General features: G+C 31.9%; 1 protein-coding gene across 2 annotated transcripts in view; it reads left to right on the top strand.

The window, feature by feature from the left end:
* Positions 1–17362, top strand: part of Cad89D (cadherin 89D) — a 97664-nt gene that overhangs the window by 46431 nt on the left and 33871 nt on the right. For both annotated transcript variants that reach the window (XM_088242754.1, XM_088242753.1), the window contains exons 4-5: positions 7539–7647; positions 14893–15089. In XM_088242754.1, coding sequence (XP_088098880.1) covers positions 7539–7647; positions 14893–15089 — 306 coding nt within the window. The remainder of the gene's footprint in view (positions 1–7538; positions 7648–14892; positions 15090–17362) is intronic.

Below are 17362 nucleotides of genomic sequence, written 5' to 3'. Positions count from 1 at the left end.
TTTGCCCCATTTATTGCTAAAAACAATATTTTCCAGCGAACCAAAAAACAGACTGGTCATTTTTTTTTTATAAAATCTATTCTGATAAAATATGCATATAATAATATACATGGTGATTCCTAAGTTTGGATTAAACAAAACCAAAGGATAAAAAAAATCTCTCTCAAGAGTTGGGATTGCTGCGTATTATTCCCCTGCTCCGGGCGAATTGCAATTCTAGCCCACAGCATGCCACAAACGCGACTTTATGGTGCCCCGGGAATCTCAGTAAAGTTAAACACAGAAAAACACGGAAATGTCTCGTGCAAACAAAGACACGTATCAAATTAAAATAAAATTGATTATCAGCAAAACATATAAATGCAAATTTTAATAATTTATTTATTCTTAAAAATATATAATACTAAAAATTAATAACGTATCTCTAACTCTATTAAACAAAGATCCCTGTGTTAAGTTGGGATACAACATAGTGGAAAGTGGAAACATGCTTGTTATTGAAAAATACTTAAAATGTACTTTATAACATAAACACAATTTTTACTATAGTACTATCAAATATCTGGACAGCATGCTTAATAGTACATTAAAAAAAAAATATGTTTATTTTTCCATACACATATTATTTACATAAAAATATAATTGCAAAAATACACCTTAAATTAAGCTATAACATGAATTGGATAAAATGCCCACAAAGAATGAGTCTGAGCGTTGGCCATTCCTTTTTTAATTATTAAAAAGTTTATAGCACATATATATGGTTCGACATGAAAAAGAAAAGAAAAGAAAAGAAAAGAAAAGAAAAGAAATGAAAAGAAAAGAAAAGAAAAGAAAAGAAAAGAAAAGAAAAGAAAAGAAAAGAAAAGAAAAGAAAAGAAAAGAAAAGAAAAGAAAAGAAAAGAAAAGAAAAGAAAAGAAAAGAAAAGAAAAGAAAAGAAAAGAAAAGAAAAGAAAAGAAAAGAAAAGAAAAGAAAAGAAAAGAAAAGAAAAGAAAAGAAAAGAAAAGAAAAGAAAAGAAAAGAAAAGAAAAGAAAAGAAAAGAAAATAAAAGAAAAGAAAAGAAAAGAAAAGAAAAGAAAAGAAAAGAAAAGAAAAGAAAAGAAAAGAAAAGAAAAGAAAAGAAAAGAAAAGAAAAGAAAAGAAAAATAAAAGAAAAAACCAAATTAACATATGCTGAAGTTACGAAAATATTATTTATTTGCAGTATGCATTTTTAATTTTTTTTTTAAGGATGTGTCTATCTGCTCCTTTCATGCTAATCCAAGACTTCAAACCTACCTTAAACTTTACCAGTGATTTGATGTTTTGTATTTTCTTGGTAAGAAGATTGAAGGATATTGGACCAACATGTAAAGAGTGCCTCTGTGCGAACTTAGTTCTGTATCTATGCAATGTTTTGCAGCGGTCTTGTAATGGTCTCTTTCCTTAAAAAAATCCAAACTTGCACACTTCTCTTGAAAATGGTTTCGTGATAGATCCAGCGAACCTGCAATTGTTGCAGCCAAGTTGTATAGTAATGGGGATAATGTAAAAGGACGCCGGCTTTAACAAGATATGTATTTTATATTCAACTTGAAAAAAATGTGTAAATTTGGAAGTTATATACAAGCATTGGGCATAATGGCAAATGTTACACGTGTTTTTATTTGGAATTACAATACGACCTAGATTACCTAGCGGACTACTGTAACAGTAAGCAGCTATACATGCATATACACTGATAAATGTTTCGTTTTTTCTTAAAACTATTTTCAACTATGAAATCAAAGGTCAATGTCTTGTCAAGAAAAACAAGCTGAAGGATCTAGGTGTCACTAGAATGAAAAAAATATTATTTGATTCCTATATTATGGCACTCATAAATACGGTTAACAGAAACCTGGGCTTTATTATACGCACCACTTGATCATTCAGAACAACCGCATGACTCAAAATTTAACATATGCATACTTTTGCAGTCACCTGGAGTTTGGTCCTGTGGTTAGGACCCTCAATTTACACTTTATACATTACAACAGGATAGGATAAAAATAGATTCCTGGAACTTATGGATCGTAAATCTCACATTTATTTTGACTGGTACGACGACTCTTTATTCTTACTAAACTTAGAAGCGTTTCTGATCTGTCTTTTTTTTTTCGAAATCATTGAACAACTTTATTGATAGTTTTTATCCATCAGAGCGTAATTAAATAAATTGTCCCGTTAAATCAACTAGACAGGTTCAATTATTTTTCAATCCATTGCCCAAAAAAATGTGTTTAAAATAAATTTATTTATCGTAGCTGTTCCAAATTTAAGTTAATCTGTCCCCATTTAGATATTTTTAATACTTAATTGAATAGGTCAACTAGAGTCAGGTAGGTTATAAATTTAACGAGACAATGAAAAAAGTCGGGCAAATAAAGGACAGCGTTGTTGCTAAAACATAGTTACTTCAAAACAGTGACAAAAAAATCTTGTTATATTTATATATTATAAAGTAAGTACTACCATTATGAAAATGTTATTTTTTAACCATAAGAGCCTTTTAAAAATATGTAAAAGTAGACCCAATTATCTTCACAAAATATTTCAAACTTGGTCAACAAACTTTTGTTGTATTGCGAACGCATAACGCAGCATGTCGCTGCTTGCAGTGTCAATCGACGCTTGAAGACTTTTCGTCTACCCACACAAACATAAATCAGTTTTGCTTAAGCTTTGACTGGAGAGGGCGTGTTTTTTGTGTGGGGTAAAATTGAGACGCCGTACTGGGTAATTACAAGACAGTGTGCAGGTAAAAACGAAAATACAACGACCAATCTTTACTCCAAAACGTCACAAAAGAACATGAAAAAAATTTAACAAGTTTCTAAAAATGACCTCTGTACAGACATGTGGCTCATCAGAACTGAAGAAATGTCACTTTGAAAAGCAGCTGAACGATTTCAAATTGACAAATCACTCTTAAATAGGCGACTATCTGGTAAACCTCGGTCTAAACAAGGGAGAAAATCTACATTGAACGACAAACAAGAAGTAGACCTTTCATCAGCAATTAAGATTATGGCTTAATAGGGATTCGCATTGACAGCAGAAGAAATTAAATGTACCGTTCAAACATATATACAAGAAAAAAATATTGAAACAAACTTTAAAGATGGAAAACCCGGAAAAGACTGGTTCAGGGGGTTTTGTGACAGAAATAACTTGATTATTAAAAACATTGAATATCTCTAAAATATAAACCTAAACAAGATTCTTTAGTGAGAATGAAAAAGATGTAAATTTTGTCTCATTATTACCTCTCTTGACTTTATTATAAAAATCCCTCTTCTCCTATCCTCTATTTTATTTCCTCATCCCAACCTTTTTACAGTACTCTTCTTTTCTTATTTGATTGTTGTATTTTCTCTTTATTGTGTAAAACGTTTCTATCATTACATTTAAGAACAAATTAAACTAAATGTAGGTACAATAATTTGAGATATTTTACTATTGACATTTTTATATAAATGATATCTCTCGTTTTTTATTAGGAAAAGAAAAACCCGTTTTAAATCCAGTATACAATGTCTAAATTTTAATTCTACAAGAATTCCTAGATCTCATTTGAAATATATTTTATAAAAATATTTCTCTCGTCTCTGTTGAGATATTGGTCTCTTTATATGCTATCCCTTTGCAAAAAACCACGTCAATCGATCGCTCCGTTGTGACAAGAAGTGAACGGCGGATCACTCGGCTCGTGGGTACATGCCCAGGGATTATTACCTTGCGTCCGGCCGGTTTTTACGTTTTTTATTATTTTGACTTGGATGATATTTTTAAAGGGTTATATTCAAAAATAACTCTACACTCATTTGGACATACTCAAAATATTAATAACTGTTTATTTCGTTTTTTTTTATATTATGTAAGTTACGTTTAAAAATAAGTGAAGATAAGAATAGTAAAGCAGAATTGAAACAGCAATTATAACATCCTACAAAAATATAGCTTCCGGTCCTGGGATTCGAATCCGTAACCTTCGTGTTTCTGCCTCAGTGATCCACTTCCTGAGCATTACCAATAAGCCTTTTCTGACAAGGAAGTAAAGCGTTCGAATACCGGCGAATAATAATAAAATATAAAAACCTTACATTGAAATTGTATTTTCTTCCCATAGTGCAAATTTTATTGAGGAAGTTCAGTGTGTTTTAAAAATAATGTATTTATTAATTGACTATCAAACTAGGACTAAATTTAAAAAAATACAGTTTTGTGTATCATGTTATCAGCGCTATGATTTTTTAGATTTGCAATTTAAAAATTGCTCCGTGTGTGCCGTCAAAAGTCATTTGGTGAGTTCTGCTGATTGATAAGTTGGCTTCCCGTAAAGCAGAAATCAATCACAACACTCTTTCATCTGTTGATTTGGAAGAATTGGTGACAAAGTTCACAATAGCTTTATTGACATCAATTTTTTTTTTCATATATTTTCAAAAATTTCGCCGTTCAATTTATTTCTTTAATTTTTATTGCGTCTCAAACAACATTTTTTACACCCAATTGGCCTAGCATTGAAATTCTTTTTTGGGATTGATTTAAAAGAAATATTTTAATACGTTCAAATATTTGTAAAAAATCAATTATTTGATTCAGTCCCCAGAGAGTATATCTAGGATATTGTCATATAAAATGTAGTTTTTCGATTATTCATTTATATATATTATTATTCATATATATACATTCATATATATCATTTATTTGGCCAACATATATCATTCTGGGTCCAGACTGAGAATAAAATTATGTTTGTGGAATAGAACCAGGACCAGAACCAGGACCAGTGTGTTTTAGACTCGATGATTGCTCTAAGGTAAACATCCTGAAATACGAATTTGAGTGGAGATGCGTCTACCTCATAGCGTTGTAGTAAGCGTTTACACCTACCATGTTTAAGGTCCTAAGTTCAATTCCTGAAAGGGTGGACATGAAATATTGGATTTAAAGGAAAAGAAATTCCCTTGCAGTATCCTATCCACCACTGGGCGCAGATAAGGAAATTATGATGATTACTTATGACCTGGATGATGAATTAGTTAAATCATGTTAATCATTTAATTTTATTGTTACAATAAAAAAATAATGCTCGTTTAGGAATTTAAGTATTCCTTCGTTATTTTTTATTAACGTATTGATTGTAATATGATAACACTTTACAACTATTCAATTAAAATCGAAGATAAATTACCTTTACATTTAAAAAAATATAGATGTGTCGCTTTGTCGCGGCGACGAAGTTAAAGAGTAAACGAAGTTAAAGCTCAATAAACGACTGTCTTCAACACTTTTTACGTTTCACTCTCAACGCTATAGATATATTTGCGATCGAGAAAGACAAATTCACGCGTGATGAAGGCCAGCCTGTATCACTGCCACAAAACGCCAGTTGCTCTCGGAGCTTGGTTAAGGGTAGTCCATTTGCTCGCGCTGTGAGTGTCAGCAAATTCCAAATAACTTTTTACTTCAATATAGTTGATTTAAGCAATTGCCGATGAATGTTCCATTTTTCACTTTTTAAATCCGTCATTTTTGTACGTGTATAGACTGCACAGCACCGGAATGCGCGAATATTTTTAGCACAGTAAGGTAAAGGTAAAAAAATATATGTGAAATAAGTAGAATCAAATCGGTGTAAAATTTCAATAGTTAAATTAAAAAATGGAGTTTTACAAAATAAATGCAAACTGAAGTTAATTATTTCGCTTATATTTAAAAATCCATTGTTTTTAGATTAGAAAAAACTCATTAAAAATATAAATGAAGTATCATTTGTTTTTGTTTATAAATCATAAAATATAAAAAATTACATTCTCAGAAATTGCCATAACTCGATTCGGGATATAAATAACATAAAAGTTTTTTTTAAAAAGCTCATATTCAGAACAAAGAAAAAAAAAACTAGCTTACCATCTTTATAACTAAATACGAGTATATAACAACAACAAATCAAAAACTTTTCCTACACAAACAAAACAAATAAATAAAAACGCCGTCGAGAATCCGGTAAGTGTTAAATCTAGGACTTAGGGAGAAAAGGTCATTAACATCTGATGCTGCGCAGACGATGCAACCATGGTGGCAGAATCAGAAAACGATTGACAACTCACGTTACATAAGTTTAATCTATCATCTCAGAAATGAAACATGAGCAAATATCTCAATATATATTTTTTAATGTTTAATATATAAAAAGTGATACGTGTTCAAAATAATGATTCCTGATGATAATAACATATCTATACTTTATGATAGATTTTGGTTGCTGAAGATTGGTGGAGCTCCTACCCCAGTAAGGGATTGACAGAAGATACGAAGTTGCTGTTTAATTAGTATTTAAAAAAAAAAAATTTAAAGAAATATTTTCGTTCTTAAGATTTACCCAAATATTTAATTTTGAGGGCCATTTTCAACGAGTTGTAAATAACTTACTATTAGAAAATGGAATCAAGTTGGGGTAGAGTGGGATTCGAACCACGGACCTTAGGTCCGTGAGTCTGAGACACTAGCTACAGGACCACAACCCGATTCGAATTCATGGCGAATAAATAGTGCATTGTGTCGCGCGAGTGTAACGGCGATAAAGAGTTAAACTGGCTTAACTTGAACTACATGCTGGAACTGAGTGACCGCGTTGAGCTGACTAGGCTGACTGGACGTTACCAAGCTCTGTGGTCTCTTTATAGACCGCGTTCCTTTGTTATATTTCCCCATGGTAGAAACAATATTATTGTACTGCAGGACGTCAATCTTGTGTTTTGCAGAATGCAATGTATTGAATTCTTTAGAAAACGTTGAGTTTCTTCTCGGAGTCATGATACTATATTTAAGGAGAAAATATCTAGCACGTGTGTGTGTCATCAATCATGGACTTTGATCCCCATATACATTTTTATTTATTTATACTTTTACATTGTTTGTATTCATTTTTTTATACAGAATAATGTTCCCTCACTGGCATTTTTCACATTTTGTAAAGGTGTCCCGTGCCGAGGGAAACATTACAAAATGTGAAATATGCCTAAGATTAGCTATTTAACCAAGTAAACATAATAATACAATATAAAAAACGTAATTAATCCAATAAACCTGATTATCATTAACATAATAAACAATAAAAAACTAAAATAATCATAAAAAATACAACCAATTTATATAGACCAATAGAACAAATTTCATACACATTACACATATATTACCGATTTGGCTTGATCCACTCATCGATCCGTGTGCAACCCACCTCCACTATCCATTTCTTAATAGTAATTTTACATTGTAAGAACTTACTAATTGTCCTTACGGATAATGGAAGTAGATTGTACACTTTAACCAAGTAGTAGGCCAATCCTCTTTGACCGAAGGTTGTATTTATTATTTTATTTTTTCGCAGCATCAGGGTGGGTATCTTGTAACTATGGTATTTGTAACGGAAGGCAGAAAATAATATTTACGTGCGTATAGTAACATATATATGTACGAATTAATACTGTTTTTTTTCCCTTTAACAGATATCCGCATTTCTCTCAGTGACGGTTTATGTAGAAGATGTGAATGATCACTCTCCCGAGTTCACAGACGCTCCATACCATTTAACTGTGGATGAATTAACACCTGTGGGTAAGTAATGATAAGTTATTCATCATAATTATTATCGTTTCATGACTGATCCTAGTTGGAGCATATGGCATTCGCAAACAGCCCCTAGACCTCTCTGTTTAGAAATTAACTGTTGAGTATCTGTAGCAGGCAGCGGACATAATAAAAAATACGTCATCATACATTATATATAAATATATTTTACCGATTTGAATTAGAAATAAAAAATATAAAACGGTAAATGGTTGGTTACAGACTAGGTAAGAGAAAACATGGAAGGATTCACATAATATAATATTTTATGCTTCGTAGGTATTTATGATTAATTTACTTTTATTTTAATAAAATAAATAAAACAACTTTATTTTTAACCACAATGTTTTATTTTTTCATCGACCGGTTTCAAAGCTAAACAAGATTCTTTCTCGAGGTTTATGTAACTAATGAATTATTTGCTATTTTATTATATCTTGTTAGTATGATGCCAAAGAAACAAATAAATCAAGTCTTTTTTTCTTGAAAGGATAGTAATGTAAGATGGATACGTTTGAAACTAGACAGGAGTGCCCAAAAATAAATATTTTTTATTTGGTATTTTTTTTTCCTTATTATGAATCGCTCTTTTAATTTCTGAGATTTCCAAGTTGCCTAATTGTAAAATTTTGTTTTCAACATGACGATCTTTTTATCCAGAGTTTTAATTGAAATAATTGTTGTTTTCTATCAGATGGTTTGCAAATTCAAAAAAATTATTAATATTTACGCTCCTTAAGTGTCGAAAATATTTTGAAATTGTCCAAATTTGTGTAGACAAGGACTGGATTCAAATCCTTGGGAGCTGTTCATATTTACATATTACAACAGAGATGAGGAATATTTTAGAGAAGGTAATATAGAAGTCTAGGCATCTACAGGGCTTATGATAGCTGGCTCAGTTCTTCATCTCTGTTGTAATATGTTAACTTTAAGTGTTATTTTACTCTAATATCGAAGTTTCTTTTTTTTCAATATAGATTGAATCGCAATCATAACAATTTAATTAGTTTATGCCTGATTAATTATATTTATGGACTTTGTCTTTGTGATTTTTCAACAATGTTCCTATATTATTAGTTGAAAAAATTCATTAGTTAAGTAAACCTTGAAAGAGAATTTGTTTAGCTTTGAAACCGGTCAGTGGAAAAAAATAGTGGTTAAAAACAGAGTTGTTTTATTTATTTTAATTTTAATAAATAACCAGAGGAAACCACTATTTGTGAGTTATCCATCAAATAGAAAAATATGTGTAAAAATTAATGGAAAATTAAGTGAGACTAAATGTGTAACTGCCGGAGTACCTCAGGGTTCCATATTGGGTCTTACTTTATCTACACTGTATGTTACTATTATGAAGAAGTTATTTATAAATGCTAAACATTTTGTGTACGCTGATGATACCGCACTAGTGATGTCACGTAATAATTTAGCTACTGCTGAGAAACAATGACAGGATAATTTTAAACAATTTCAAAAATGGTCACATGATGTAGGTTTGATTATCAATGCTAAGAAGACCAAATTTATGCACATTAGATCACCAAATGCCAAATTTGATATAGAGCCCTGTATAATTTCTCATGATTGTCACTGTATCCATAAGAATATTATACAACCCTGCAGTTGTGATTTATTAGAAAATATTAGTGAGTATGTTTATTGAGGATTAACCATCGATTGCCATTTAAAATAAGATGCTCGTGTACAAAAATTGTGTAAAAGACTTAGATCAATAGTTGGTAAAATATATGTATTGAAATATTATGTCCCCGGTTGTACTTTAAGAATAATTTATTTGCGACTTTCAGAATCAATTATAAGATACGCATTAACCTTATGAGCTTTTTCCAGTAATACAAACATAAACCTTGCACAGAACTTACAAAGTTCAATGATCAAATTATTAATTGAAAAAAATAGTGCTTTCAGCGACACGATAATCAATATGTTTATTGTACAAATCTATAAATATTTTATCTAAAATAGAAATAAATTGAAGCATGTATATAATACTCGGTTCACTAGTGAAGGTGGACTAGCTCTCCCTAAATTCAATAGTAAATACGGGAAAAGAACACTTGAGTACAATATACCAAAAATGTATAATATGCTCCCATTAAATATTAAAAATCAAAAAAACTTATCTGGCTCAAGAAAAAGACGTCTGCTGAGAATCTGGCTTTTAGAACGTGGTTTTTTATATTAAGGTTTTTTTGTGTTTTTCTTTTTTATTTGGACAATTTTTTATTGTCGATGTGCATATTTTTCTTTTTTTCCATAGTAATCAGAGTTTTTTATATATTTATAGAATTTAAAAGATAAGATTATGTATATATTTAGAACTTAACGGTTAGCACCTGCTGACGAACTGCATTTTATGCAGTTCAGTAGGACTTGATAATTTATATGTAAAAAAAAAAAAAAGTTAGTGATTCAAATATAAAATGTATACCTTTATTTAATTTTAAGATCTTAAATTTTTACAATTCAAAGTAATTTAAATTGAGAAACGAGCTTCAAAGAACGGGTAACCGTTTACGTCTACATGGAGAGTTTGCTATTATTTGAACTCATTGCAGTGAAGTGAATAAATTGATACTTTAACGTTGATGTAAACTTATTGCTCATATTACATTTCTGTAATCAGCATAATTCATAAACCTTTTTTTACTAGTTCTTTACGTATAAAACATCCATGTGAATAAAAATTATAAGAACAGTTACAAAAAATAAGCAAAAAGCTCACGGAGTTGAAATTTCGAATACTCTAACCAATTTGTTAGATGGTTAATATCACCTATGATAGGTTCATTTAAAAAATACCGTTTTATTCATTTATAAGATAAATTACAAAAAAAAATACTGATATTTCTACCGTGAACGATCTGGGTGTTTTATTTTATTCAAAATTAAAATTTGAAGAGCACATGACTAAAATATCTAATAATGTTCTAAAACTATAGGAATTTATACTAAGAGCCGACAAATATTTTATCAATTTATTTATTTACTTCTAAGTAGTTTATTACACATTTTTTGAGACTTAAGTCCCAACTCCATGAGACTAAAAGCCCGAGGATGTATTGGGATGAGGAATTAGTTGACACCGACATACGAGTATAACATCACAAATATTGTTTGGTGTCAGAAACTAAGTAATGATTTAAAAAATGGCGGCCTCCGTGGTGTAGCGGTCAAAATTCTTTAGTCACGCACGGAAGGTTCCCGGTGAGAACACAAAAATTTAAAAAAATAATTTTCTCAAACCTGGGTATCCTAAACTGTAATCTACCACTGCCATTGGGCTTCTTGGCTTGTGGTGCAAAAAGAAAGTTCTCTTTGAAAGCTGAAAAGGAGGCAATGCATCAACAGGTGAGGGACATCTTGAGGAGTTTCATCGTCAGATGGGCAGCTGTCGATCTCGGAGAGCCTTAAGCGATGCAGGTAGCTCATAAACCCACCATGAACTTTGAAAATCTGGGTAAACTGAGGAAATGTGGATGTTTTAACATAGGTAGAGTGGTGAATATTACGAATATTACACAGTCTGTAAAGTGGCCCCTTAAACCAGCCAATAATAAGCCTTGTAAATGCCGAGACTTCCATATTCCCCTTTCAAAAATGTTCTCCATCTCTTTTGCAACAAATTTAGACCCATTTGATGATGATTGTATTTGATGATCGATCATTATTATTTTACCGTACTAAAAAATGTTATTTTTTTATATTGCAACTAACTAACGTTTGCGCTGACGGTCAAGGTACTGTTGATTTTTAAAATATTTTATTTTGCCCTACATATGGGCTTATATTATATTTGATGATGAAATTATCTTCGGTTCACTATTTTTATTTGAACGAATAGAAGTACCAAAGTACTTACTTTGTAATATACTGTACTCACATTGCTAAGAAAGTAAACCACAAAACTCAATTATGAATAATATTTAGGGCGCGAATGAAATTTTATGTAGACGTTTGATGTTTTTAATCTACATAAATTAATTATATTTAAAATCTGTACACAAGAATACGAATAGATACATACTATGACATATATGGTAGTGATGTTTCCTACCGGTTATGATTATATAAATATTCGATTTTTGTGAAAACGAGTACTTACAATTCGTAATCAAAAAACTATATTTTCTAAACTCAGTCAAGAGGATGTCAAGAGGATGAGTTTTCTTTATAAATTGTGATAACTATTTTAGAAATAATCGTAAAGTGCCCAAACAGAAAATTTATTTCTGATACTTTTATATACAAACAAAAATAATCAAGGTCGGTTCTTTCAAAAAGGTAAATATTTGCGTTCTCACGATTAACTTAAATATTTTAATTATGAGACCATTTTTTTTAGTAGTTAGTTAAATGGGAAACAAATTGCGGTAGAGCGAAGATAGAACTTTGAACCATCTAATCCGGCGTCTACGACACTACTCAAGGGACCACAAACCGTCTTTTTGAAATAGAAACAGAATCCTAGCCGTTTTTTGATACGATGGCTACTCTCAGGTTTAAATTATAAAACAGGAATTTGGGTGAAAATATTTATTTATTTAACACTTTATATACAGTTTACATACATATAAGGGCGGGCATATTGCCTTAAGGCAATTTCTTCCTACCTACCCAAATCGTTCAGTTTGAGAAAATTACAAGTACATGGACATATCGAATCTTACAATTTTATACAAAAATTGAAAACAAAGATTAAGAAAATAAAAATGAAAAAAAAAAATTAACACTTTACTATGAAGAGAGGAGAGGAGATGGGAAGGAAAGAAGAAGGATAAAGGAACAACCAAAATATTTATATAGTGACATTTCAATATTGACTTAAATGTAAATAAAGAAGTGTCGTCTCTAACATTAGTGGGTAGATTATTCCAAAATCAAGCAGCTACTACTGTGAAAGAGGAGGCAAGATAATTAGGGCGCATTTTTTTTAGAGGTAGTTCACCGTGATATTTCACTTTCTTTGCACTGGCATCTGAAGCGTATGACTGATCACCTTACCTTTATCTAACAGATGATTGTTTACCATTGGCGCACCAATTCCATGTCCTACGAACCATCATCATCATTCCTTTTCCTGCACTGGTACACCAATCGCAATGTCTCTTGATCATTTTTGTTACATAAGGAAAGATGATCAGTCTACGAACTATTCTAGTATAAAAACACCTTTTTCAATAAATGTTTTAAATCAATTTTGTCGGGAATCGTACCCAGAACCTTTTTCATGGTAGGCAAAGAGCCAAAAGGGGCAATGTATTGCTTATGATAGCCTTTAAACTTCAGAACGGGTTAATTTATAATCCCAACATTTTGGAGCTCATAAAATTGTATGTGTATGTACCGAGAAACTATTGAAGAGCTAGACAATACAGACCATTTGTTCTTTCAGAATGCAGGACAAATTTACCATTGTTAATGCCTGTAGGAAGAATGATTGGTCTATTAAACAGCCTACCGAGAGAGGTGGATCTTTTCCATGCTGGAAACACAAGTTTTAGACTCTTTCTCTTTATGTTTCATAATGTGTCGTAGTGACTTCTTCGTCTTTGCTAACTTTTGTTATTATAGACCTTAATCCATTGTGCTTTTTTTAATCATGTTTGTGTTAATAATAAAATTTATAAACATTGTAATTGGCAGTTATACTGTATTGTACATTTAAATAAATCAACTAAAATGGCGTTGCCTACTACTCCACGACGTCCTATAAACCACTGGATGCAAAAATTTTAATGTTTTCAGTACTCGGTACATTTACATATTTATTTATCTCTCTTTCTTCAATCCGTGTCTCATGTCTGAGGATGGTGATCACGCCTGACTCCAGATATGGCTCATCTGTCGACACTCTCCTTTCATCTGGAACGGTCTTGTGCTCTTCTGTGGGCATCCATCAATGATGATTCTTATAATTCATTGACCAAGCCGCTCTACCTTGTCGGTTGACGTCCACCCGACTTTTTCCTTTCAACATTTTCCTGGGGGATAGTTTTCTCCAAACTATCAAAGTTCCTATCTGAGTTATTTATCTAGAATAGAAAGAGTAATGAGATTGGCGGACTCCGTGGTACAATTACTAAGACACATGACTCACACACGGAAGGTTTTGAGCATCAATTACAAACGTTTTCTTCATCAGTACATACCGAGACGATGTATTTTGTAACTTTTCTACTATATGTACCTGTCTCGGCATGGCTAATGTGGATCTACTGACATGTCGATACACGATTTCATGAAGTCATATGATCAAATTCAACCAACAGATAGCGCGAAATATTACTCCGCATTCAATGCAGCATTTAAATTAAAGTATTCGTCTTTCGTATTTTAAATGAGTTTTTGTGATAAAAAGCAGCCACTTCAAAACAGTTTGAAATTAAAATAAATCACAATTATTAAAGCAAAACTTTTCATGAACATGATTTTAAAATGACATTTGACTACTCGCGAGACGGTTAGTTGAACTTTTCATCTATCTGTATCTACTGACGTATTTAAAAATCGGTTTTATCAATATGTAGATACGTGTTTTTAAGAAATAGAAAAAAATATAATAATTATATTTATTTTTTATTGTGGCAATATTTTTACCAAATCCCAAAGGTCACGTGATCTCACGCATGAGTTCTACCTGCCCAAGTTTTTAAAACCAAACAGCCAGATGCTGCTTTACGTTCAAAAATCTATTTTGTTTTTAAAAAAGGTTTTTGAGGAAAAAAATTGGCCACCTCAGAATGATTAAAAATTAGAACAAATCGCGATTAGAGCGAAATTGCTGGGTGAAATAAATTTCAGACGGATCTCTTTCATTATATTTGCATTATTTGTATTTATTGAAATCAGCTTATAAAAATGTTTCCCAAGAAAAATTAAACGACAAGATTCAAGGGTGTTGTAATTCAGCATTCCTGCTAGAAATAATGATGGCTACAAGAAAGGATAATGATTATTTTTTTAAAGATATAAGTATCGTAAAAATCGCTTTCGGACCTTCTCTATTTCAAATATGTGGTTTCATTTAGATGGGTCCCAAATTATGGAACAGTATTCTAGTATGCTGCGGACTAGTGTGTCATACAATGTGTGGATTGCAGTAGTATTACGAGTATTAAAATATCTTGTACAAATCCAATCTATATATTTGGCTTACAACCTTACCCTTTTCACTCGATCTAATAATATATCCTGGATTTCTTGTAGGACTGACAATATTCCGCGGGATATCCGCTGTAGACCGCGACAAACCAGATACTCCCAACTCTGACGTCCAGTACTCCCTATCTGGTGGAGCTGGACGTTTCGCCCTGGAAGGATCCCGGCGTCCAGCTTTACTCCTGTCTCGAGCGCTGGACTACGATACCGGTGACCGGACCTTCACACTACTTGTGACAGCAACTGTAAGTTCAAATGTTAACAACTCAACTTAAACATAACTTATACGTAACACAAACTCGATTCAAACTTGACTTTAACTCAAATACAATTTAACTCGAATTTAACTTTTTTTATACTTCAAATAAACTTAAACTTATCTGTCGGCTTCCGTGGTGTGGTGGTCGAGACGCTTGACTCATGCACGGGAGGTGCCGGGTTTAATTCCCGTGGAGAACGCAAAAAAATCATGTGATTATTTTTCAAGCCTGGGTGTTCTGCACTAATTGGGCCTCTTGGCTTGTTGTGGTTTAAAAAAAAAACTTAAACTCGACTTAAACTTAACTAATATTATTGAAAGTTTAACCGAAATTTTACTTTAAAAGAATTTAAACACTAATCAAACATAAACTTTGGTTAGACGACCAACTGTGAAACTGGTGCCGCGGGTTCGATTCCCGCTAGTTGCAAGAAAAAATCATAGAAAGATTTTTCATTAATTTCTCTGGGTGTTGTCGTGTATTTTTCATAATTTCCTTCCATAACCCCTCTTTCTCATTTACTGACGAGCTTTTAGACTATAAGGGTAGCTGGTTATTATTATTTTTTTTAATTAAAAAAGTTAGATTACTTTAACTTGACATAAATTATTTAGCTTTAACCGGACTTCAACGGAACTTATCTTCTATTAAACATGAAGTTGACTCAAACTTAACTTAACTTACCTTAAGCTTAACCTTAACTAAACTCAAACATAACATAAACCTTACTTATACATGACTTATTTTTATTTTCAAATCACCATTTAAAAACATTAACATTATTTTTTAATTTACACTATTAGATTTAAATAGAACACGGTTTTTAAGTCAGTTCTTTTGTTAAATTGATTAGGTAGATACTATGTACTATGCAGTTTATTTATCTTGTATTAAACGCATCTAAAAATCACCCACATAACCGCCCGTGCTTTTTTTGTATAGCTAACAAAATCTTAAACCAATGGATTATTGTAGGTTTCTAATCTTCGTGACTTGTTGATCATTAGTATGCTAATCAATTGGTTATCCTAATAACTGTAAATGGATTCTGACAATCGATTTCACGCTAAAAACGCAATGATAAATTACTAAGGTACATTATTTTGAAAAGAGCAACGAAGAAGTCTTAACGCTTTCTAGGCATAATACACGCATGTCGATATAATTTAACTAATTTCCTTATCTATCTCTCTTCATGTTTAGTGCCGCGATCGTTAAGAAGATGCGTAGTCTGCAAGCTTATTCTGTCACAATTTCGTTTCGTAAGATCGTTCGTTCGTCATATGTCCATTTCACTCTAACGCAATCAAAATCGTACTTTGCTTTCGTTCCTTCTGATATAATACGAATGAATTTGAGAAAAAAATTAGTTACAGAACAAAGCCACTAACTTTTACTTTTCCCCTAATTATGGCACTAGAGCGATGTTTTTTTTTATACATTCAATATCGATTGTTTATTTATTTATGTTAATAAAGTGTTTTTATAGGAGCCACCCAAAAACCCTAAAAAGCACTTAGTTATATCTGCCATTTTTGGATGTAGGGTATTAAAACATAATATCTGGACGCTTCTTTTTCGAGTGCCTTGCCGAGTCCCCCCAACGTTGGCGATCACTACAGCAAAAACATATGTATCTGTCCTGAGCTAATTTTACGTTTCGCAGCCAGGACGACTGCTTATTGATGTACTTGCCGTAGTGATTCCTAGGAAAAGATGACCAGAGTGGTTTCTTTTCTGGTGGATTTTCTGTCGGGGTTACCTTTCCTTAGCTGGTTGGTTTTGGTTTTAAGGCGCCAAAAACTCGCCTTTCATCTTTTCGTTATCTGTTGTGATCACACTGGTATGAGTGTGATTCCATTACCCAGGGTTTGCGACGTAGATGCTAACGAGTTGGACTAGTTAGTAATGTTGCCATTGGAATGCAACAAGGCGTTCGCAGCACTTTATACAATTACACCCTCCAGCAAGATGTGACTCGCTGCAATTCTACTGACAGTTTAAACCCCAATCTGGACACAGAAAATTTAAAAAAAAAAAAACGAATTCTGTATAGTTTTAAAGTGCGGAAAACTGGAATATGACACATCGATTTTTTCAATTTTAGCCAGGCATAATTAGTTCCCGATGTGCAGTTGTCATCCAGAAAAATGAAGACCATGGGCAAACAAAAGAAATGTTAAAAGGCCAGATAAAAGATGAGTCTATGTCATTGCCTCGGTAGCTGGTAAAACATAGATAATGAAAGTGGGTGATAG

This window comes from Micrasema longulum, unplaced genomic scaffold (assembly GCF_059751315.1).
Source record: "Micrasema longulum isolate JH-2025_06_02 unplaced genomic scaffold, ASM5975131v1 h1tg000163l, whole genome shotgun sequence".
In the NCBI taxonomy this organism is placed as follows: Eukaryota; Metazoa; Arthropoda; class Insecta; order Trichoptera; family Brachycentridae; genus Micrasema; species Micrasema longulum.
The sequence above is the reverse complement of the archived record's forward strand: the minus strand, read 5'-3'. Positions and strand labels throughout refer to the sequence as shown.